The 25874-nt window shown below is 36.5% G+C and overlaps 1 protein-coding gene and 1 pseudogene across 2 annotated transcripts in view; both read left to right on the top strand.

Annotated features, from left to right (window-relative positions):
- ADAMTS3 (ADAM metallopeptidase with thrombospondin type 1 motif 3) overlaps positions 1-25874 on the top strand; it is a 255078-nt gene that overhangs the window by 168104 nt on the left and 61100 nt on the right. For both annotated transcript variants that reach the window (XM_074324473.2, XM_088791374.1), the window contains exon 5: positions 25632-25831. In XM_074324473.2, the coding sequence (XP_074180574.2) occupies positions 25632-25831 (200 nt within the window). The remainder of the gene's footprint in view (positions 1-25631; positions 25832-25874) is intronic.
- Positions 11964-15226, top strand: LOC109440784 (UDP-N-acetylglucosamine--peptide N-acetylglucosaminyltransferase 110 kDa subunit-like; annotated as a pseudogene).

Raw genomic sequence — 25874 nt, 5'->3', positions numbered from 1 at the left:
TCTGGTTCACTGTTTTTGGTTTTTCAATTTCTTGTTTAAGAAATCATGTTTCCAATAGTAAAAATTATTTTATTAAATGATACCTTCTACTTTCTGTGAATGGGTTCTTAGGTCTTGCTCTCTCACAACCTGAATGTTCTGATTTTCATCTTATCGCTATCCCATTTTAAATTACAGATCATTTATTCCTCTATCGCCTCTTCAGTCTTTCTCAGCTTTTTCTTCCTTTCTTCCTTCTTTCCTTCCTTCCTTCTTTCCTTCCTTCCTTCCTTCTTTTCCTTCCTTCCTTCCTCCCTTCCTCCCTCCCTTCCTCCCTCCCTCCCTCCCTCCCTCCTTCCCTCCCTCCCCCCCCTCACCCATTCACCCCCTCTGAATCTCTGCCTTTCAATCAGCCTAGGTAAATTCACTTTATAATCTCTCCCCAGTATTTTAATAATACACATTGGTCTTTAAATTTGTTGAATACAGTTAACCCTGAATTTCTATATTGACAGACTTAGATGACTCTGATCCAAATCTCTCTCAGGTACCTTTCTTATTAATAAAAAATTAGTAGTTTATTTGATGAGAAATTGTTTTATGCACACAGCACTTCTTAACTAATATGGAAAAGCATTACTTCAGTTACTTTCCTTCTTGGATTATTTAATAGGTTAGTGTTGTTATACTGATGTGACTGAGAAAAATGAAATCTAAATATCAGATAAAACATTTATTATGTTTTAAAAGATAAGGACATATGAAGTTTATTGTTTATTGTACTAGGTCTTATCATCCAAGCTAATTAAGATCACATAGAGAAAAGACATTATATTTTTAAAATAAGCAGATCCACTGAAAATGAACAGTTCATACTGTAGTGTATAGAAGTGTATTGTAAATGTACAACCCAAATCATGTGATTCAGGATCTCCTGGAGTGCTTCTTGAAGTGCAGATTCTAAAACCCATTACAGACTTACTGTAGTCAAATGTCTGGGGGGAGACCCTAAGAATTAGGTGATTCTTAAGGCACATGAGAGTGCTATAGAGAAACCATGTTTCTTTTCTTTTTTTTTTTTTTTTTCCCTTAATGTTAGCTAGAATGACAGCTGGTTTTATTTAAAGACCTATAAAGTACACTAAAGCAGTGTTCAGCATACATAAATACCAAAGTAGTTTATATCATGTCAGGAATATGGAGGGGGGGGTGGCCTTTTGAAGAATGATCTCATAGGCATTCTTTGGCAAAAATCTGACAAATGTCCTGTGTACTCTAGCTAGGCTTACATTAACCAGACATTCCACTCTTTAAGAAGTAAATTTTGTGGATTGATTTAAAGTGTTTTTGTTATCAAGTCAGTTTTTTTAGGAGAGAAGGCAGTCTTTGTGGGAGACTTTTTGCCGTTCTTGCATAAATTTGTTTGCATCAATTTAGATTGCTACATTATGTTCTTCAGGGATTCTTATGATGTTCTCCAATGTTTCACATTTCTATACTCGTGTCAAACAAGGCATTGGCGTATGATAGAATAGATTCATATTTAAACTTTATTGTGTTTCTCTGTGTTTTTTTCTTGATTTAGAGTATACATACAGTAAAGTTCATAAGTCTTAAGTTTTCAGCTCAATGAGTTTTTACAAATGTAACCATCATGCATATAAAGTTATAGAATATTTCCAGCATCCCAAAAGCTTACGTTGTACCATCTCCTAGTCGGGTACCCCACCAAGATAATCACCATTCTGAATTCTATTAATATCGTGTGGTTTGGACTTTTCATGAAATTAGTATGCATAATGTAAATTAAATCATATAATATTCCTTTTTTGTCTGTTTTTTTAACTTAATATTATGTCCATAAGGTTAATCCATGTTGCTGCATGCAGTAATAATTTGTTCATTTTTATTGCTTTCTACTATTCCACTGTGCAATTTGCCATAATTTATTCATCCAATCTATTTTCCACTTTTACCTATTATAAATAGCTATGAATATTTTTGTACATGTATTATGGTGGGTGGACATATGCACTCATTTCTGTTTTAGTTTTACATAGAATTGCTGTGTCATAGGGTTTTCATATATTCAACTGTAGTAGAAAATGCTAAATGGTTTAGAAAGTTGTGTACTGATATACATTCCCACTTACAGTGTATGAGAGTTCCAGATGATTCAAATATTATCCAATTCTTGGAATTGTTTCATTTTCCATTTTAGCCATTGAAGTAGGTATGTTTTATCTAGCTTTATTTTTCCTGATGTCTAACAATATTGAGAACCTTCATATGTACCTATTGGCTATTAGACTGTTATTTTTATAAAGTACATAATTAAGGACACATTTAAAAATGGATGTCTGTCTTGTTCTTGTTTGGATAATTAGTATGAGTACTTAGTACTTTGTAGGAGTACTTATATATTCTGGTTATGAATGCTTTGCCAGCTATATGTTGCAAATATTTTCTCCAACTCTGTGGCTCAGTACCTTTAAGTAATGTTTATAGTTTTCAGTGTAGAGATCTAGCACATCTTTGTTAGAATTGTTTTTCCTGAAAATTTTATTTTTATATTCTTTTAAATGGTATTGCTTTTCTTATTGTTTCTTGATAAATTTCATTTCTCATCGTTTGCTGTTAATACAGTTAACCCTTGAACAACAAGAGTTTGTACTACATGGGTCCACTTATATGTGGATTTTTTTTCAATTAATATACAGTTGGCTCTCTGTATCCCCAGGTTTCACATCAGTGATTCAAACAATATTTTCAGTCTGTGATTGGGAATCCCTGGATGCAGAGGGCCCACTGTATACATTGTTTTATGTCACTTTATATAAGGGACTTGAGCATCTGCAGATTCTGATATGCAGGTGTGGTCTAGAACCAACGCCCACAGATATCGAGGTACTGTAGTTAAGTTTTTGATGAGTCAAAAGTTGTACGTGTATTTTCAACTGTGCAGGGGTCAGCACCCCAACCCCTGCATTGTTCAAGTGTCAACTGTATATCAAACTCAAGTAATTTTCTATATTGGGTTTGTATTCAGTGGCATGCTTAATTCATTTATTAATTCTAATAGTCTATCTGTAAATTCTTTTAGATTTTCTATAAAATCAACCACATCATTTGGAAATATTGATGTGTTTCTTTCTCATAAATCATAATTCTGTATTATTTTATATTCTTGCTTACTTGAGTGTTTTTTGCAACTCTGTACATGTCTGCAGATGACTGAGAAAGCAGTTTTAACTTGGAAATTACAAATAAATTTTAGTGAATAAGCAAATTCACAAATACGGAATCCAGGAATAATAAGGACTGACTATATTTTATATGTCCATAAGCTATAACATATCATATAGTATTATAGTGTTTGCCTCTGTGTGTATTGTGATAAGATTATTTACTTGTACCCAGACTCTTGGATGTATAACTTGTGTCAAGGTTTTCTTTGATATTATCACTTCTTGTACTATTAGAAACTTAAGTGACAATTAGCTGTTGTTTTCCTTTTCCATTCCTCTACTTTTTTCACACTGACACTATGATCCATTCATATCCTCATTTTTTTCTAAACTCATCGTTTACCTTCTGATTTGTTCTCTCATTCATTTGTTTACCAAACATTCATTGATTTCTTGTTGTGATTCAGGCTTATTGGACTACTTTTTAGCACATTTCCCATTTATTAAAAAAGGGACGCAATCATTAATTATCAGATTTTTTAAATTACAAAAGTATTCTGCATTTAAGAACATTTTTTATGTCCCCCTGTCTACAATACCATAGTCAATATAATAAAGAGTTCCAAAGCAAATAGGATAAAGTTTCACTAACTCTCAAATTCTTGTGTGAGTGCAACTGTATGCTAACAAGTAGTATGTAGTATATACCTAGCTTTGTTGTTACATGAAATTGCGAGCTGTGGTGAGTTTTGTTATCTGTGACTATTCTTTGCTCTACAGAGAACTTACTCAGATGTCCATTGAATAAGAGGAAAAATATAACACATGAATTTTCCCTTGAACATTTTTTTTTGAAGTTTTGCCTTTACAAACATTAATTGAAAGTCCTCTGGGACTGCTAAATATATTGATTATAGTCAGATGAAATGATCCTTAAACAGGGAAGACTTTAATCAAGTTTTTTTAAGGACTTTTTATGATAATGTTTTGTTCAGGTAGACAACATTGTAGGCTGAATAAATAAGTAGAATGGCAAAAATGAGTAGATTTTAAGAAAATAATTAGGTTAATTCTTCTAGAGGAAAATAAAATGAAGCTGCAATAAGAGATGTATAGTTTAGGTAGCGAAATGTTTGGCCAATGCCACAAGGTTTAGATTTAATGAAGAAAGGAAATTTCCACTACTAAAAGCTCTTGGAGTAACATTTAAAGAAGGTAATTTAAGTGGTTGAACATATGATAGAGGAGACATAAAACAGCTAAAGAGAAGAAATAGACCAATATATAGAACATGCATTACAAAATTGGATGCAGAAATGCAAATAAAATGGCAAATCTAAGAATATTATGTAGCAAGAATTATCACAATTTGGCAATGGCCTGATGAGACAAATAAAGTAAACATAACTCCAGGGTTTTGATTGCCTGGAAGGAAAGTACAATATTGTTGAAAGATACATCATGTTGAGATAAGTTAATGCTTTGAGAGTAATAACAATGAAAAGATAGTGGAACAGAAGGTAGAAATGCTCTGTAACTCAGGATAGGTAACCTAAGGGTTAAAAATGTGTTGAAACTCTCTGACTGAACCAGTTGTCCTAGAAAGTCTGTATACAAAGCAAATGCCTTGGGTAATTCTCAGCAACACTGGATCCAGCAAAGAGCTACCTAAAGGGACATAGGGAAAACTAAGAGGGGAGAACGAAATGCAGAATTGAAAGACTGTGTCAGTGAAAAGAATGTGTGACAATTCACTGTATTGAAGAAAGCAAAGTGGGCTGAAAAATGGAAACAGTGGTCTAGAGAGATAGGAAAAGAAATCCTCATTTGACTCAGGTCAATATCTATAAAGAAGGAGCTATACTGACTGAAGCCTGGAATGGAAAGGGGTAGAGAAGGGTATCTACAGGGTAGGGACTGAAAGCTATTACATTGCAAACAAGACAAAGATAAAATGAGTAATTTGAGGAATGTTGTCTAAACAATGCTTGGACTAGGTTAAGGAGTGTATAACATATTTTTTAAGAGCACCTGGCACATAATTGATGTTCAGTAATGTTTGTTAAATAAATGAGTGACCTCTCTTTCCTGCCTTGTATACATCCTATGGCTTTTGCTGCATTTTCCAATGACTAAAAGTATATATTAATAGTGATCTTTGAGAAACAGTTCTATGGCAATATAAGCTAGAGGCCAGATTGGCAGCAGTTTCTGAGGGATGCAGGAGAGACCAAAAGAGGTATCAGGCAAACTCCACAAAATCGTACAATCACAGAAGCAGTATTCTAGAAATAGAAGAAATCTTTCAGGCCATTGACTAGCCCTACCCTCTTATTACACGGCTATGGATTTCAGGTCCAGTGTTGTTAAATAACTTACCATATATATGTCAAGGTTCAGTTCCAGGAAATTGAAACCACACTAGCTATTTTAAGCTTGAAAGGATTTAATATAAATAATTAAGTGCACATTAAATTGTTGGAAGGATTGGAGGAGTGGCCCCTAGGCATGGGCTCCAGGACCAGTTCCCAGAAGGATACAGCAGCCTGGCCCACCCGGGCAGCTGCTATTGCAGCTCTAGTCAGAAAGGGGGAAAATGCGCAAGCTGCTGCCGGACCTGTTGACTCCAAGAACTTGTCACCGAGGATGATTTCTGAGGATAACAAGCTGCCATTACTACTACGACACTTTCCTCTCAGCATCCCCACAGCTCACGACTGGACCTAGGATGCTGCTGAAGAAAACGTGTCTCCAATGTCTCCCCAACCACATTAGCCACGTCTGAATTCCAAACCTCACATGAGGGCATCAAATTGGCTTAACCAGATTCTCACCTGGAATCCTAGCTGCAAGTACACTGGGGCAGGTAGTTCCAGCTTCTGTGGGAGTAGGCACCACAAGGAGATCGGAACGGATGTCGCCTGCCAAGTAACCAAATTCATCACTCCTGTCCCCACAACCAGGAAAGACCATCACTGCAAAGAGAACATGGAAGCCCTGTTAGGCAGTCAGTCTGTTCCACTGAACACAGGTGCACAAAAGAGAATTCAAGTCATCCCTGCCTTCTAGAAATCACATTCTGAGACTGAGAGACCTATCAGAAGAAGGATGGCCACTTAATTCACTCTTCAAACCAGGAGACATACGAAAATGAAAGAAAATACTGCTAATATTTATGCCGGGATAACAAGCATGATATAGAACTGCCCCAGGAGAATCAGCCCTAAGCCTGTCTATAGAATATTTAAGATTCTTCATGATCTTGCCTCAGCCTCCCTTGTTGACCACATCCCTCAACACAAATCTTCACTTACTTTTGACTCCATCCTCTTTGAAGTTCTATTTCCCCAATATGTCAGTATTTTTCCAGGTCTCCTGCACATGTGTGTCCATTGCCTCCCTATTTCTCCACATGTCTAACTTTTGTGAATCTTTTAATATCCAACTCATATGTCACCTCCTCTGTTGAAACTTTCTAGATTTCTCCAGGTGGAATAACTTGATTCTCCTTCAGTTACATACTTACCTGGTATGAAAGTTTCTGTTTATAGATGTTTCTCTCCTATTCAGCTGTGACGTCCTCAATGACAGGCACTGGCCTTACTTAACTTTTATTCCTTTTATAGCGAGATCATATTCTGTGCTGAAAAGATGCTCAAGAAATGTTTGGAAAGAGATGGGACGAAGGCATTAAGGAGGAGAGGAAGGGAAAACAATGAAAAGAAGGAGAGAGGGGAGCAAGGAATGGAGGAGGGAGAAAAGAAAGGAGAAAGGGAGGGAATGGGGAGGTCAGGAGGAAAGAAGCTAATGAACCTTTTCTAGTAATTCTAACATTTTCATATATGAGGATTCTCCTTGTGTTACCAATCTATTAGATCTCTGTTAGTTGAGATGAAATAAACTGACATTCACTTAGAAATAGACTTACTAGTTATAGTTTGGGTTTCCCTCTGATATTTGAGGAAAATAACTATTTATTTAATGATAGTGGTTAAATGTTTTCACTACATCTGTGTTAATCTAACCAATATGTCATTCCACAGTTTGAGTTAAGCATATTAAATTTGGGTTTCTTGTGCTAAAAATGCAAAAAGATCTTTAAAATCTTTGAAAGATGAATTTAGATATAATAAGACCTAATGCACCATGAATTGCCTTTGTTTCACCTTCCTTCACTTACTACAAAATGATTCCTTTTTGAGTGAGCAGTTTCATTCTGCCTGTTGTTGATTTTAGGGGCCACGGTGAACCTTGATTTATAGAACTTATTTCTTGCCTTCACCTCTGTAACATGATGTCCTGAAGTACACCCCCAATTTTCTTCATCTAAACGTGATTTTTAAAAGCCTAGTTGGCAATTCTCTAAAAAACTTAGTGCAAAACATTTTCAGTGAAGATTTCAAACATTGTGTCCTTTAGACTGTAAAGCGATACCTATGTTTGCTAAGGTTTTAATTTTTTGAACTCTCTCCATGTTTTTGTTAAGTAGCAAGCAGCTGGTTTTTTTGTTTGTTTGTTTGTTTTTCCTCTTGGCTACTCTTGGAAGACAGTTTCTTTCTGTAAACACTTTTACAGTATCTTTTGGCTCAGCCAGCTCTCAGTAAACAAAGAAGTTCACATTCTTTTCTGAGAAAGGTGAATAGAAATTTTTTTTTGGAGGTTTACTAAATACTATTCAACCTTAAATTGTTCTCCCTTGCATATGATACCCTGTGTTGCAGGACATTTTCAAGGAGATTTCATATCTTATAAATGTATGATTTTTTTTTTTAATTAAAAGAACAATGTCAAAGTTACACTGAACATTTCACAACTAGCTAACTTCCACAAGTCCAAGTAAAGGTGTCTAGAAAGTCATTTAGGGAAAGGTGAATGCCTATAGAAAACTCTAAGTCATGTTACAGAATAGCATGCTGGTAAACCCAAGCTTCTAAACCACCATATGCTCTTAGCAAAATCCAATTAAGTGAACTTCTGCTTCTGACCAAGATGAAATAATAAAGACTGGATTTACCCTCCTGCTTTAAAATACCAGAAATGGACAAAACATATGAAACAATAGTTTGCAAACACTGGGTATCTGGCAATGGGCACTGGTCCCTAAAAATGAGAAATAAATGAGGTGAGCCTCATCATTACCCCAGTTTATTGCCTGGAGGGTTTCCAGTCTGAATCCGAGGAAGGGAGAACTCAGGCTAAGCCTGGCAGACACTCAGAGTTCAGAAGCCAGATCTAAGAGACTGGGAGATGAAGGTGGCCAGAGTTCACAGGGCTGAGTATTACAGAAGAGAGAGCTACAGACAGACAGAGCTCTGCACATTTGTAGAGGTTACTCTCTAGTATTTGCTGATTCCTGGTCCGCACATTTATGTGAGGAAACTATGCAAAGCTTGAAAAAGAACCACCTGAGAGACCTAGAGGTCACAGTGCCTGACTTCTGTTGGGCTGGGAAAAGTGCTTATTCCTCTTAAGCAGACTGGAATATCTCATGATTCGCCCAGCATTGGAGAGAGCACACACAGGGGTCTTGCCCCAGTTGATCTGAATTATTAGCGCTAGATGAGCCTCATTCTGATCCTGATTAATATATCTTAAAAGTAAGACCTGAAGGGACCAAACTGTTCTCATTAATTTAACTGCATCCAAGAACAAAGTTCAAGAATATTTATAGGAATACAGATACATCCAACAGCCAACAAGGTAAAACTTTCTATGTCAGACACCTGATTAAAATTACCAAGAATGCAAAGAAGCAGGAAAATGCAAAATGAGAAAAAAAATCAGTCAATATCAATCCAGAACTGACAAATGTTAGAATTAGAAGATAAAACATTAAAACAGCTAGTAAAGCTGTTTGTATTCCATATGGTGTTTTTTTTTTAATAGAAGATCTAAAAATACTCCCAATATTTTTGCTTCCATATGATCAGTACTATCTGGGAGAATGTATTATAGGCATGTATTTATATGGGTAAAATGTAAATATAACTGTCTCTTTCCTCTGGCATATTTTATTCCTTAGACTAAGAATAGTTTCATTTCAGCAACGTGTTGTTAGTGGAAATTCACTTTCAGATTGACTCAACAATTTTATTTGAATGCAAAAAAAATGCTATGTTATTAAATTTAATTTGGATATTGACATTTGTGGGTTAGGAATTACACTATTCCATTCATAATATTTGATAGCAAATATTGTTGTGCCATAAATTTGTCTTAAATTTTCAGTAGTTACTATGGCTTAAATATATTGACAATATATTACATAATTATAAAAACTGACCTTCCATTTGAACATAAGTCAAAACTATTTGGTCAGTATTACCCAAATGAGCATAGCACTTTAGATTTTTTTTAAAAATGCAGAATGACTGCTTCTTCAATATTGTGTTATGCTAGTATGCATTTTTAATTCCATGTTTTTATAATTCTATTTCAGTAACAATTTATTGGAGGTTGCATAATTAAAATTTTACTGCATCCAACAAAAAGACATAAAGTGAACTTTTAATCACTGAGGATAAAATTCTGGTCTGTGTTGTGGATATGTAAATACTTAAATAATCAAAATGTCATGTTGACTCAACTTTTTATAGGTTCTCTATAAATCTGGAAAAATAGACAACATTTTATTTTTCAGAGAAGAGACTGAAGATGTTTTGGGCAACATTATGTGTATTTGCTGATGCCTCCAGACTTTATGGATACTCTGTGCTCTTCTTTAAATGGTGAATGAGAAGATTATGTCTCACTGTGATAAATTACTAGAATTCTACATTGTCATGAAGTATTTTATATCATAGTGTAGGTTCTCTTGTAGTGTAGCACATTTTATTCGTAAAAATATTTTAATTGTGAATTGTATCCTTCAAGGGTTTAGCAACAAATATTAGTTTGGTGCGAAAGTAATTGCAGTTTTTGCAATTATTTTTAAACTTTTAAACCGCAATTACTTTTGCACCATCCTAATAAATTATATATATCAATCATATATGATCAAAAAAACTGTAACAACAATAAGCACCTTTAATAATTTAAATTAGTGAAATTATGGCCCAATTATTAATTATGGAAATTTAGCCAGGAGGAAGATTTTAGTGATCCTGTAGCATAGCACATTTATTTTACAGATAAGAAAACTGAGGCTCAGATAAGTTTGGCATCTTTCCCTAAATCATACAGCTGGATCATTGCAGAGTTGGGGCTCAAGCTTTGTTCTCGTTGTATTATTTGTCCGTTGCTACATAGCAAATAACCAAGAACTCAGTGGCTTAAAACAACAATTTATTAGCTCACAGTTCTGTAATTCAGAATTCAGGTGACTGGACTGGGTCCTATGCTTAGAATATCTAAAGGCCAAAATCAGAGTTCTAGTCAGGTTGAACTCTTATTTGGAGGCGTTGGGAAAGAAACCACTTCCAGTTCCATCAGGTTGTTGGCAGAATTCAAGTCTTTGTTGTTGTAGGCCTGAGGTCCCCGTTTCCTTGCTGTCTGTTGGCTGGGGTTCACTCTCAGCAACTATTAATAGATGTCTCTCTCTGGTCCTTGTACAAGCTCCCCACATCTTCAGAGCCAGCAATGGCACATCATAGCCTTGTCATAGTTCAATTTCTGACACTGCTTTCTGCGACCAGCCAGAGAAAGCGCCCTGCTTTTAATGGCTGATGAAATCAGATCAGGCACACCGGGATAATGCCTCTATCATTCCTGGTCAACTGTGACATATGACATAATCATAGGAGTGATATCTCATCCCATTCACTGGTTCCAGGGATCTTTGTGCGGCCATTTTAGAAAGTCTGGCAACCAAACTCTTGAACTACTCTGATTTTCTTTTTGTTATGCTATATAGTCATTCCGAAAGATCTACACTATAAATTTGAATAAAAAGTTTACACACACACACACACACACACACACACACGAGTTCCTTTATATCTTACCCATCTATAGCTTTGATATGCATGTGGCTTATTCCATTATTTCACAAGATCTGTATTTTCTGCCTTCTTTTGAACACCTGATTTGAAATTGTACATTCCTCAACTTGTCGCTCTTACTCCCCTCATTTTGTTTAATTCTTCTTACCCTGCTTCATCATTTTTATCAGTGGAAAGAGTTCTGTGTGGGAGGTTCCATGTCTGCCTGTGTCCTCCCAACTGCTTAGAACAGTGCCAGGTCAATTGGCCCTGTTCTTTAAATATTTATCGGAAAGAATAAATGACAAATGTTAGTATTCATAGTTGGGCTATAAGAACTTGTTTACATTTTTATTAAATTATTTAAATATGCCTTTGGAGAAAAATTTAGTATGCTTAAGTAATTTCTGGGGAAGTTTGAGGTAAAGAAATCTTTTACCCTTAATATATAATGTATATTAATAGTAGCATATGAGACAACTGATGGAAATAACTTCACTTTGAAATTAACAGCTGTAAAATGGAATCTTACCTTTCTTTTACGCAATTGAGCTTACTTAGAAAACTTTAACTTTTAGCAGTGTGAGTTTACTAGAATGTACTCTAGTAAATTGGGCATGGGACCTCTTCCTCTGCTTTTCAACTTAGAGCTGAACTATAAAAATCCTAAGTAAGAAAGAATATAATTTAAGACTGAGAGGTAGATAACCGACCAGGGTTCCTGAGATTTGAAGTTTAACTGCTACTGCTGCTCAAGCCTGCCAAAGCTCTGGTCCAGCTGCTGACCTCTCACTCCTATCTCTAGAAACTGTCTTGCCAGTAGTGGTGACAGCGGGACTCAATCACCCCCTTCTCGCACTCTCTCAAGAAGTTCCAAATGGCATCTTCTGTGAGCAACGTGGCTGACAGCACAGAACCAATGAAAAGTATGCTTTCATTCCAAGGGTTAGCTGAGTTGACACATTGAGAATATCAGGCAGGAGATTTTTGAGGCAACTGAAAGACACTGCCTGTAGCTCTGGAGAAAAGAGCCAGACAATACTGGTGGGCTTTTAATATTTTCATCTATATACTTTCAGTGTTGAAGCCTGGACAGATCTACTCACGTTAGCACTCTGGCAATTAAGCAGAACCCCATCTGACAGGAGCCTATTTGAATTTCAAGAATGTGTACAAGGAAAGAGGACAATTGTAGAAAAGCAACTGAGCATTACCAGCATGCATTGTGTTTCAAACCAGATTTCATCGATGGTTATATTAACCCGGCAGCTGCTTTGGTAGCAGCAGGTGACATGGAAGTAGCAGTACAAGCCTACATCTCCACGCTTCAGTACAATCCCAATTTGCTCTGTGTTCACAGTGACCAGGGAAACCTGCTCAAAATCCTGGGTCACTTGGAAGAAAGTGTCAGGTGGGTAAAACCTCCTGTTCCATGAGTAAGGTGCCTCTCTGTTGGAAGCTTGAGACCTGGATCTATGGCAGACACATACCTCCTCTTCCAGCAAGGAACACACCAAAAAGACATATGATGAGAAATATGGCATATTATTTGAAAGTAATTGAGACACAACTGAATTTTGCAGTAGCTTGGAGTAATCTTGGCTATATTTTCATTGTGCAAAAGGAAATTTGGCTTGCAATTCATCACTTTGAAAAGGCTGTCACCCTTGATCTCAAATTTCTGGATGCTAATATCAATTTAGGAAATGTCTTGAAAGAGGTATGGGTTTTTGACAGAGCTGTGGCAGCTTACATTTGTGCTCTAAGCTTGAGTCCAAATTCTGCAGTAGTGCACAGCTACCTAGCTTGTGTATGCTATGAGCAGGTCTGATAGATCTGGCAATGGACACCTCTAGGCGAGCTATTGAATCGCAACCACATTTCCCAGATGCTTAGGGCAACCTCGCCAATGCTCTCAAAGAGAAGGCCAGTGTTGCCGAGGCACATTATTATAACACAGCTCTCCAGCCATGTCCCACCCTTGCACACTTTCTGAATAACCTCGCTAATATCAAATGAGAACAGGGAAAAGCAGTTTGCTTGTATCATGGAGCATTAGAAGTCTTCCCAGAGTTTGCCGCTACCCATTCAAAGTTAGCATGTGTACTGCAGCAGCAGGAAAAACGAGAGGAAGTGCTGATCCATTATTAGGAGGCTATTCAAAGTCAGCCCTACCTTTGCTGATGCCTACTCTGATGTGGGAAACACGCTAAAGGTGATACAGGATGTTCAGGGAGCCTTGCAGTGTCACACTCGTGTTATTCAGATTGACCCGGCCTTTGCAGATACCCACAGCAAGCTGGCTTCCATTCACCAGGATTCAGAAAATATTCCAGAAGCAATAGCTTCTGACTACACTGCTCTGAAACTTAAACCTGATTTTCCTGATGCTTATTATAACTTGGCTCATTGCCTGCAGATTGTCTGTGACTGGACAGACTATGATGAGCGAATGGAGAAGTTGGTTAGTATCATCGTTGACCAGTTAGAGAAGAATAGGTTGCAGTCTGTGCATCCTCATCATAGTATGCTATATCGTCTTTCTCATGGCTTCAGGAAGGCTGTTGCTGAGAGTTATGGGAACCTCTGCTTGGATAAGATTAATGTTCTTCATAAACCACCATGTCAACATCCAAAGGACTTGAAGCTCAGTGATGGTCAACTACGTGTAGGATATGTGAGTTCTGACTTTGGGAATTATCCTACTTCTCCCCTTATGCAGTCTATCCCAGACATGCACAATCCTGATAAATTTGAGGTATTCTGTTACGCCCTGAGCACAGATGATGGCGCAAACTTTCAAGTGAGGGTGATGACAGAAGCAAATCATTTCATTGACCTTTCTCAGATTCCACGCAATAGAAAAGCAGCTGACCGCATCCATCAGGACGGTATACACATCATTGTAAATCTGAATGGTTATACCAAGGGTGCTTGAAATAAGCTGTTTGCTCTCAGCCAGGTCCTGTTCAGGCAATGTGGCTGGGATATCCAGCGACTAGTGGTGCACTTTTCATGGATTATGTCATCACTGGTCAGGAAACTTCACCAGCTGAAGTTTCTGGGCAGTATTCTGAGAAACTGGTTTATATGCCCCATACTTTCTTTATTGATCATCGTGCTAATATGTTTCCTCATTTGGAGAAAAAGGCAGTCATTGATTTTAAGTCCAGTGGGCACATTTATGACAATCGGATTGTTCTGAATGGCATCGACCTCAAGGCATTTCTTGATGGTCAACCAGATGCGAAAAGTGTCAAGATGAAACATCCTGATGGAGGAGACAATACAGACAACAGTAGTTCAGCTCTTAATATGGCCATTATTCCTATGAATACTATTGCAGAAGCAGTATGGAAATGTTTGACAGAGGGCAAAATCAGACAACAATTAATGGATTCAGTTTTAGCAACAGACTGGCAACTACTCAGATCAACAGTAAGGCTGCCACTGGAGAGGAGGTTCCCTGTACCGTTATTGTCACCACGCATTCTAAGTACGGGTTACCGGAAGATGCCATTGTGTACTGTAACTTTCATCAGTTATCTAACATTGACCCTTCTACTTTGCAGACGTGGGCAAATATTCTGAGGTGTGTTCCCAATAGTGTGCCGCGGCTGTTGCATTTCCTATCAATCAGTAGGAGAACCTAATATTCAATGGTATGCACAAAACATGGGTCTTCCCCAGAACCACCTCATTTTTTCATCTGTTACTCCTACAGAGGCACATGTCAGGAGAGGCCAGCTGGCTGATGTCTGCCTGGACACTCCACTCTGTAATGGGCACACCACAGGGATGGGTGTCCTCTGGGTGGGGACACCCATGGTGACTATGCCAGGAGACACCTTTGCTTCTCCAGCTGCACCTTCCCAGCTCACTTGTTTACGTTGTCTTGAGCTTATTACTAAAAATAGACACGATTATGATGACATAGCTGTGAAACTGGGAAGTGATCTAGAATATCTAAAGAAAATTCATGGCAAAGTCTGGAAGCAGAGAATATCTAGCCCTCTGGCCTACACTGAACAATACACAATGGAACTAGAGCAGCTCTGTCTACAGACGTAGGGGCATTATGTAGCTAGCAACAAACCTGGTCACATGATTAAGCCTGTCCAAGTCACTGAGTCAGCCTAAATAAAGACTGCATACATGGGAGAATTGCTGCTGTACCTGAGCCTCAACCTTCTGGGGGAAAGGGAACTAGATAACGTGCTTTTACTTATCTGTACAGTATCACATTGCAGATGGGTGACAAATAAGTATAATAGAATAGCACAGCTAGGCTTTTGTCCTGCATGATAAGGAGAGACACAAGGGATGGGAAACTACTGTTCTACAAAGAATTGACATAGAATTTTGCAGCAACAGGCTGGTGCATGGTTTCTAGGTCTGCTCTCCCTTGGTCTTCATGGGATGGTTAATGTGGAGGGGAGATCTAGATTGTCCTGACTTTTTGTGATTCCATGGATTGATTGGGTTTTCTGAAATATTTTTTTTCTTTATATATGGGGTATTGGAGCTTTTAAAATGTTTGGTTTCATGTGTGTTTATTCATGTGAAGTGTATATAGTTCTCTTGAGATAAGGTTTTAAGCTAAAAGGTTGCTCCTTGTTTTAGTTTTTGAACTTTACAGGTTAATGAGGACTTTGCTGATGTAATCTTTTTATAGGTTTCATAAACCACTTGAGCCTGTATCAGTCCTTTCAGTGTCTGACCTAATATTTGAAGCTATCAGCTTTGTGTTGGTTTAGATGATGATTCAGAATTTTTTTCTGGTCTATTTCCTTCACTTCCCCTCCCCCTACTTTAAAATTTCTCCTTCCTCTTATGAGTGAAGGTCAGCCTTTTCTCATATGTTGAAGGACATCTGCTTTTTCTTTGAACTCTCTGTTCACATCTTTTCCCCATTGGTGTTTGGTATTTCTCTTTCCAGTTTTTAAGAGCTCTTTATCAATTAAATAATTATGATATAATTCTGTGATATATATTGCAAATATTTTCTAAATTTTTAACTTGTTTTGTGATTTTGCCTTCTTTTTGCTTTGAAAAAGTTCCTCCTGAACTGTGAAAGAATAAATTCTATTGTTATAAACCCCCAAAAATAATTTCTCCTGTAACTCAGCTAACAAAACCAAGTCTGATTCAAAATATCCCAGAGTGTTTTCTCTAAAACACGACACCTAGTGCCAAATGAAAATTCTTAGGAATGATTACTAATTATGAAGGACATGGTTGTGGTACTGTCACTGATAAAAATAATATAGATTTAATTTTTGGCTTAGTCTTGACCTATTTCACCAGTGTTTTACCTTCGACTGCTTCTCTATGCTGCTTCCAGAAGTGATGGTGTATGATAAGATTTTTTTTTTTTTTTTGAGTTCTGCTCTTCCTATTTCTGTTAGTGAAAATGAAATCCCAGATAAGTGTGAGTATTCAAATATTTGATCTGTAAATCACTGTTACTGTGAATAAATTAAATAAATTTCATCAAAAAACATGTTATAGGTTAAAAGCTCTGAAGGACCGTCTATGTATACAAGTAATTACTTTTCAGACCTTGTAGGATATTATATTATAACTGTCTTCTGGACTTGGTCCTGAGATCTGTATGGATTCAGCCTGAGTAGTAGTGAAGTGCACTACTACTTGGTTTGGAATATAAATTAGACTGAGCCCTCCTGGAGCTTGAGATTTTGGTATTAAGAACCATTGGAATAGGATTGAGGGCTTGAAGTTTAAACAAGCCAACATGTGAATATATGTTTTGTCTTGCTCTACTATACTTATGCTATCCAGTAACAGATGACTTTTTGTCTGCTAGTAGTGTTGTAGATTATAATGTCTTTCCAAAGCACCGAGGCAATATACCTATCTATTCATTAGTGGCAGCTGATGCCTGAATGTATCCTAGATGACAAATTATTGACTAATAAGAGCTTGAATTTCTGAAAGAGTGTGACTATTAACCAAAATCTAAGCCAGGAGACTCAAATGTAATTCTTAGCCAGATTTACATGTTAATGAACTATGTAACTTGTAACAATGTAAATCAGAGACCATCAGTTTAGGGATTTCTTAATTTGTTTTTCACCTGATTGAAATATCAGTTAAAGGTTACCAGCATGGTTGCAGATAAACTGATGTTTGCAATTCACCAAACTGCTTAATGTGGAATAGGAGAATATACTTCCAATGTCCTCATGCCTGTGACCTCACAGCTATTTTACAAAGCACATCATTCCTCCTGTAGAGATGAACTTTTTCCTGGCTGGAAAAGTAGACACTCTGGTTTAAGCTTTGCTTATTGTAACAGGCTTTTATTTCCACGTAACCTGTCTGTACAAGACTTAATTTTGAATAGAGATGTAGATATTACTGGAAACTGATTGTTTTTTTTCTATTCTACTCTGCTTTATCAAAAAAGTAAAACATTTAAATTGTGCAACAGAAATCCAGATGTAGTCTTGAGACCTTTGAACAATTAGTGAATGATTTGCCCTTAAAAAGGAAAGAATATAATTTAATCAAGAGGAGATAAATGTTAATTAAAATGCTGTTAAATGTACAGAGTAGTAAAATTTGAAAAAAGAACTGTAGTGTTTTCTAGGACTAACTGTATGATTTTAGCTGAATAAGAGCAACAGGAGAAACAAACTAGAAAACAGATCACTAGTAACAAAGCTCTTCATTTAAAATGAAATAAAGAGAATCAAATAATTAATTTGGGAGATTAAACAGAATATATTGTCCTTTTTTTATACTCAACTATTTTATTTATTAAATTTATTGGGGCAACGATGGTTAATAAAATTATATAGGTTTCAAGTGTATGTTTCTATGATACATCATCTGTATACTGCATGGTGTGTTCACCACCCACCATCAGTTCTCCGTCCATCACCATATAAGGATGGTATAGCCTGAGAATAGTTTGTTAAAAAAGAGTGGGAGTGAAATGAGGACAATTGATGACTATAGTAGAAAAAAGCATGGATAGTTTTATTTATCAGGTTCTTTTAATTTCAGTTGTTAGGAACCAAGATCAATCGTGTTAAGCAAAACATTTTTGAAAAGCAGATAAAAGAGAAAATGAGGTGGTGATAATTTATTGACTTAATGAAACTGAAAAGACCAAGGTTTAAGGGATGGTTGGATTCAGAGGTTCAAAGTCATCATTGGAGCATAAACTATTTTCTCCATTAGTAATCTTCACTTTTTTCTTCTTGCACTAAACATAGACAAACAGCTATCTCAGTGCTAGTCCCAAGTAGCTGCAGTGTTATATTCTTCTAGTTTTGAACTTAGTAAAGAGAACTTCTCTTTCCTAGTAGCTCCAAATAAAACAGTCCTAGGTCATAGTTCGACTGGCATGATTTAGGCAATTTTCACACCATTAACCAATTACTAGAGTCAAGGCAGTAGAATACAGTACTTAGCCACGCCTGGGGGAGTGCCCACTGCTAGAGCTGAGTATAGAGGGATAGAGTGCAGAAGTGAGGCCGGAGGGTGTAAATCCATGTAACTACATGGACCTGGAGAAAGATATTTGCCCCACACCTAGAGTTGCCAGATTTAGCAAATAAAAATACAAGATTGTCATTTAAATTTTAATTTCAAATAAACAGTGAGTTTTCAGTTTTAGGTATATCTCAATTAACATTTGGGACACACATTAAAAATAATTGTTGTTTATGTGAAATTTGAATTTAACAAAGAATCCTGTATTTTGTCTGACAACTCAGTCCACACCCATTTTAGTGATTTATTCAAGAAATGGTTGGAGAGTCTACTACTCGGAGAATGAGGGACTGTACCTTTCCAAAAACATTAAGAGGCCAAAAGAATGAAGAAGTAATCTCTAGGCAAACAGATTATAGTAAGAGAAATTAACCACAAACTGTTAATGCAAACTAATATAAAGTAAAAGAAACCAGTAGAAGGCTGTTACTAGGGAATGCGGGAAGAGGAAGGTCTGAGATGGAGGATTCAGCAATGTGGGTTGCCTGTACAACATCTATTTCCCCTCCTCTTTTATTTTAAGGACTTCCCCCGTTATTTTTTTCATAGGACCTTAGTAGTATTCATAAACCCCCACTTTTCTTAAACATGTGCTTCAGAAGAGGCTGGCCTCAGTCACAAAGGTTGACATAGTTGGACAAAGACATACATGGGGTTCTGTTCTTACCTATGAATGATTTTTACATGGGCATTTAATTCAATTCTAGCCACTGAAAACTGTAGTTAAATGTACCAGAGGGCTTCCACAAAAGATGTTTGCCTTCTCCTAAGACATGTGTGAAGATACAGGTTGTTGTATCTGTCTGTGGTGCTGGAATTGGTACAGTCATTTTGGAACAATCGAAGAAGCTAATCTGAAGACAGAGTTTGTACACCAGGAATGGCAGGATAGGGAAAGATGGAAAAACTGGGTAGTTGATGATGTACTAATTAGCCCAGGAATCACCCTACTTCAGGACCTCTTGTAAGGCAAACTTTTATGTTTTCTGATTGCTTAACACATATTTTGTGGGAAACGAGTAAACTCGTCACATCGCTTTTTATACCAAAGCGTGGGAGACGAGAATAACACATATTTTGCACCTCTTTTTAAACTAAAACACTGAAAGTTTCATAGAAAAATATCAAATAGATTGAAAGATATGAATATTTTACGGAAAGTCTAATTTTGGCGAGAAAATGTCAAAAAAGCCCCGCGTTACGACGCGATTTGGCAGGAAAATGCCCGCTTACAAAGTTAAAATACTTTAAGTAAAGTTTTCTTTATTTGTAGATAAAAATATTCTGACATATAGGAGATTCTCATTAAAAGTCAGAATTTTCTATATACTGGACACTGAGATGACTTTTTTCTTTTGTTTGTATGCTAATGATCATGAACCCAAAACATAAAATCTTTTTTTTTTTTTCACTTTAAAGGTAAGAAATATTCCATTAAAAAATGTCATATGCATTCCTTAAAGTAGTCAAAAATGTATTTTAGAATTAGAACTTTTGGGAACTAATATTCTTGCAAGGGTAATTCTTTTTTTTTTAAGTTACTTAGTAAAACTTCAGAATTGCCATCATAAATTTGTGTGAATATAAATCTTTGAACTATCAATATGGAATTTCCTAGTTGGTGAAGGATTCAGCTGCTTTTCACAGAAATATTTTATATCTTGGTAGAATGGTGCCCCCATATATATGGAGATGTTGTCACTGTGCCTTTTTAGGAATTGATAACAATATAAATTTTTTAAAGATAATGAAAAAAATCACTATTGGATGATACAAACAGGTCAACATAATTATTTAAATTAACTTCTCTTTGCTTCTGATGTTAACATATGACTGCTGGATTTTATGCCTATTTACTAGCTCCAACCTTAGGATCTCCACCTACTATTGGAAAATACAGCTTGTGGTATTTCAGACACTTCATTTTCACTACAGTATTCCGTTCATGAAGAATGTCAAATGTCTACATATATACTCATTCTGTATTTATTGTTACTGCAAAACGGTATGATTCTTCATTTTCTGCAGTAGATGCATTATGAAGAAAATTGCTATGGGACATTTTGGTAAAATGAGTCTTTATCATTCATTTATTCATGTATTAACTTTCATTCCAAAGGGAGTAAGAATGCCTGGAGAGCCTAATAAACAAAATTGAATCTTTTCAGTGTCATATCTGTTAGGACTAGATTCTGTGATGTTAAAAAAGGAAAACCTAAACATGGCCAAAATATACTAGAAGTGCTATTCCTCACTTTTAGCAAAGTCTGGTGTTAGACAATCCAGGGCTGAGATGACAGCTCCACAGTCATTGTGGGATCCGATCCCCTCTTTATATAGCTGTCCTATCTTACTCAGCACATGCCTTGATTCCAACATCACCTCATAGAACTCTTAATATCGTATCCATGTTTCCAGGCTGTAGGAAGAAATATTGAGTGAAGAGATACTTAGCACCTACCAAGACGAATCACCTTCCTTTGGGGAGCCTTCGTGAGAGCCCTCCATACAAGCCCATTTAGGCCACCGAGGCATAAGCACTACTTCTGCTCATACCTCACTGGCTTATCCTCAGTCATGTGTGGTCCTTAGTCACAGGGAGCCTGGGAATGACTTTTAGCTGGATTTAGTGCCACCTCAAATACAGTTGACATTCTCCTTAGGAAGGAGAGGATAGAATATAGGGTAGATGATTCTCTCACTGCCTCTTATTACAGTACAAATGCATTCCAACCGCAATATATTTGTATCAGATTCAGAACTTGTAACCTTTCCAATTTTATCTTTGTTTCCTGCCATTTTTCAGACCATAGGAATTTCTTCCGGGGTGGAGAATGATTTTGCCAATCTTGTACTGTAAATATAATTATATATATATATATATATATATATATATATATATATATATATATATATGTGTGTATGTGTATGTGTATGTGTATATGTATATGTATATATATGTGTATGTACGTATATGCCATATTTCATCTTGACAATGTCTTAAGCCCAAGTGTTCACAATCTGTAAGACAAGTTTTATTGTACTTTATCTGTTTAAATTCAAAATCCTGATTTAACACTAACAATCCTATGTTTAACACTAAAATAACTATACTTATTGTGACTTAATTGGTTTCCTGTTTCCCAAAATATTTTATTGCAGCAAAAACAGTCTTTATAGTAAAATTATTCTCTTTCTGTAAGTTCACATACAGCAACTGGGAAGCTAGGGGACATACAAAACGATACAGTTACAGTGCTTCCAAAATATTAATTGCCTCTTATCAGTAACTTCTAAGGTAAGTTGCAAAAACTTCCATTTTCCAAAAAGTTTGAAGAAAGAAAACTCACTCAGTCTAAGTACTAAGAGGGATTGCCTTTGATATCTCTGAGGAGCTTGAAAAGTACTCGGAGCATCACTTTTCTGGAATGAAGAGTGGGGAATAGTAGCACCCCTGAACCTGTTGCAGAGACTTATTTCTTTTTTAAAAGTTGCTCAGTTTTCCTGCTAATTCTATTAATTAGTTTTCCTGCTAATTTCCTGTAATTCACGTCACTCACTGTCTGCTGTCCAACTCAGCCACTGCCATTCAAGTCACCTTGAATGCACTTACACAGCAGGACGCCAGTAGGAGGCCACCCGAGATCCATAGTTTGCAATACCCAATACAAAACGTCACTCAGCTTTCACTTCTTGAACTTGCCTACTGCTTTCTATGTGATTCCTTTCAGTCCTCGTTGCAGTAAACAGATCTGATAGGGAGTGAGTGGACATGATAGCATGATATTGCCCTTTAATAGTCCTGTTCCTACGTCTTATAGGGGCACAGCAATAATCCTAAAATTAGACACAGAGGCATCTAAAAATTTGTCAGTTTGTCAGCTTTTAAACTCTGAACCTTTATAAAAGTGTTAACTGTTACTAAAAAGCATGCTCTAGTACCCCAATTAGATCTGCCTAAACTAGAAATTGTGAAAGTGACTCAAGCGTAAGTTATTGTTTGTTACTACATGATACAAATCCAGATACATTTTGACTATGAATCCAGTACAGCTGTGTGGTTCCCAGAGTTATACCTAGAGGGGTGCCAAGTAGTTCTTTACCTTCTCAGGGTCTGCGTGAGGGTACTCAGTAAGTATGTGTTGAGTGAAGATCAGTGCCATCTAGAAGCTGGCTCTGTACAATTTTGTATTAGGTTTTTAGTCTACTAAACAAGCTTGTCTCATTGGGTTTAATCCTAATTTTACATTCAAAGTGAACATTCTAGATGCTTCTCTCCTTGTATCTAGTTTGCACTCTGCAGGAGATACCATTCCCCTCCTTCGTTCTAAAGTTGTCAGCAGTTTAGACTTTCCTTCACTAATTTCAGATTTCTTTCTTACCTCTGTTTTAAAAGAACTGTACCTGTTTGTTTTTTGACGTATAAAATAATGTAGGAAGCTTTAAAAATTGACAACTCTTAATGGGAAATCATGATTATCATCACATCATCGTTATTGTAGTAGTAACAGTGAATAGTATTTGTTTGAGCACTTACATCTAAGCACTGTGCACAGTGTTTTTGCAACTATTAATCATATCACAGCAAGTCTGCAAAGTAGGTATTAGTATCCCATTTTACAGGGGAGGAAACTGGCGCTTAGATAAGTTAGACATCTTAAATAAAATAACACTGCTAAGACGTGACACTTCCAGGACTTGAAGCCAGGTATGTCTGATTGAAAGCTCATGCTACTAGTCATTTACTGTTAAATTATAAAGTAGGCATACTGAGAAAAATTCGTGATGAATGAAGATATTTCAAAGCTTCAGAATTGTCTGATTAATAGAGACGTGTATAGATGAAAAGTACAAGAAGTTATTCCACTGTTTTTCTTTGAAATGTTTGACATTGCCCACTTTAAGAATCATAGAAAAGAATAGTGTACAGTAGAGGGAGAAATGGGGACAGGGGTATTCTTGATTGAATAAAAGCAGTGGTTGAAAGAAAAAGGTTTCATTCTTCCTTGCTAAGTTTCATGATGAAAAAAAGAGATTCTCTCCTTAAATAGAAAACTACCTATTTAAGGAGAGATGGAAAGGCCCAACCAAAGGTGCGTTAGAGCAGAGTGAACTGTCTCTCTGAAATAAGTATTCAGCCTTCTTCATTCATGCATCAGACTTAATGATATGATGACATTGCCAGTATATTTCCATCGGTTTCTGCTGCTGACAGTTCTGCCAAAAAAAGAGCCATTTTTAGAACTGGGAGTTCATGTATGAATTTCCTATTTGTACGCTTGCTATCACAGCCTTTCACATTCTCAAGTGTGTGAAAAGACTTGAGGTTGAATAGTGAAGCTGTTTACAGGTGTAGTCTCTTGCCTTCAACGTGGGTTTACAACTCTTAAAAACAACTTTTGAGGAAAGCTTTCTGTTTGATGTGGATGGTGGTGAGAGTTATTTATGTGTTGTAGAGCCAATGTGATCCCCTGATGAGGAGAAAATTCCCAGCTAATGATCTAGCAGTTGGGCTTGGGTTAGAGTGACTTACAGTATAGCTTTCAAAGCTGAGTAGTCACATTCAGAGCTGATGCCCATACTCTTAGGGGAGGGGGCTGGTGTTTCTATGTATCTTTTTTTTAAGTGGAAAGGGTGTGAGTGGGATTTGTACTTCTACTACTACTAATCCCACGTGGCTGGGGCTTGGTCATCAATCTTTCTGGCCAAGAGACACATTTTCCCCCCACTCCCAACTTTACTAAAACCACCAAGGTGGAAAGGAAAATGCCTATTCATTAATGTCAGACACTGATTCAAAAGTCTACAGGTCCCCATACAGCATTAAATAAACCTACATATAAAGCATGAGTCAGACATGGTTCTGTCAAGTGTGTTTTTAGATATGTTATGTTAGATACCAAGGCAGTTTATAAAATAATTTTTCCAGGTTTTATATATTTGAAAAGGAAATGAGTATACTTTCCATTTTACCAAAACATTTGAATAGCTTTTATTTTAGTATCCAAATGATACCTTTTCAACTCACCAAAAACATTTTCTTTACCAAAAATGTGGTAATCTGAAGGCAGATAATCTAGGAAATTAGAACTTAAGAATGCCTCTGTCACTGTCTCCAGATTGATAGATAGATGGATAGGTACAGATAGACAAAGGTAGGTATATCTGTATATTTATTTCTCTTTGTGTATGTGTGTGTGTGTGTGTGTGTAATTCCATTTAGAAAGTAAATTTAAATTCCTTCAACTGCATAAAATAAAAAAATGGTTTATACTTTTATTTTTCTTCAGATATTAGTAATGTTCTGAGTTTCTTACTTTGGCATTTCATAGATGCAGCTAGATGGCGATTGAAATGAACTGCTATCCAGCACAAATGTGTAGACCTATAATGTTAAGTGGATGTACCTTGTATATCCACTTCTTCCCTTGCAGTATTTGCTAGAAAACCATAGCAGAAGAAATAAAGTAATATATAGGGATCAATATTTATACCACCAGATGCTGTTGTGTTGCCATGCTATCCTTTGATTTTTAAGTTCAGGCTACTAGGAAAAGGAGAGACTTAAGTTTATGTGATACAAATTCTACATTCTATAGTTACTTAAATTAACCACTGTAAACTTATCAACACATGATTTTTTCTTTATAATCACCACTTGTTTAGTAACTACTAATCATGTGTTCTCTACCAACATTTTGCTTTGCACTGAGGATACAGCTAGAAGACTAAACTACTCTTGATCTTAAAGAACATTCCGACCTGCACGGCGATATTGCTCTCTGTACAGTAATATTCATTTACCCTCAGTGTTGCTGTTTTATGTTGAATTTATAGGATGTCTGTCTGACCATATGGATGTGCACATTACTTAAGGAATAAACTGAAAAAGCAATGTTTCATTGATTATGGATTGTAACGATAGGTCCCCTAGAAGATTATTTTTGTAAGAAGTTATTAGAAGGTCCACTGGGGAAACTGACATGCCTGAGTAATTTTTGTTGTTGTTGTTTCTTAATAGAGTCGGATCTGGGAGGCCTTGATGATCTAGATACTGTTTACAGCAGCATTGACAGGCAGCTGAATGAAACAATGAGGCACAGAAGACACGCAGGAGAAAATGATTACAACATCGAGGTGCTACTGGGAGTGGATGACTCTGTGGTCCGTTTCCATGGCAAAGAGCACGTCCAAAACTACCTCCTCACCCTGATGAACATTGTGAGTAGTGACTCCTTTTTGCAATTTTTCGACCTTTTAATTT

Source organism: Rhinolophus sinicus, chromosome 1, assembly GCF_057876585.1.
Source record: "Rhinolophus sinicus isolate RSI-liver-muscle chromosome 1, RSI-T2T, whole genome shotgun sequence".
NCBI lineage: Eukaryota > Metazoa > Chordata > Mammalia > Chiroptera > Rhinolophidae > Rhinolophus > Rhinolophus sinicus.
The sequence above is the reverse complement of the archived record's forward strand: the minus strand, read 5'-3'. Positions and strand labels throughout refer to the sequence as shown.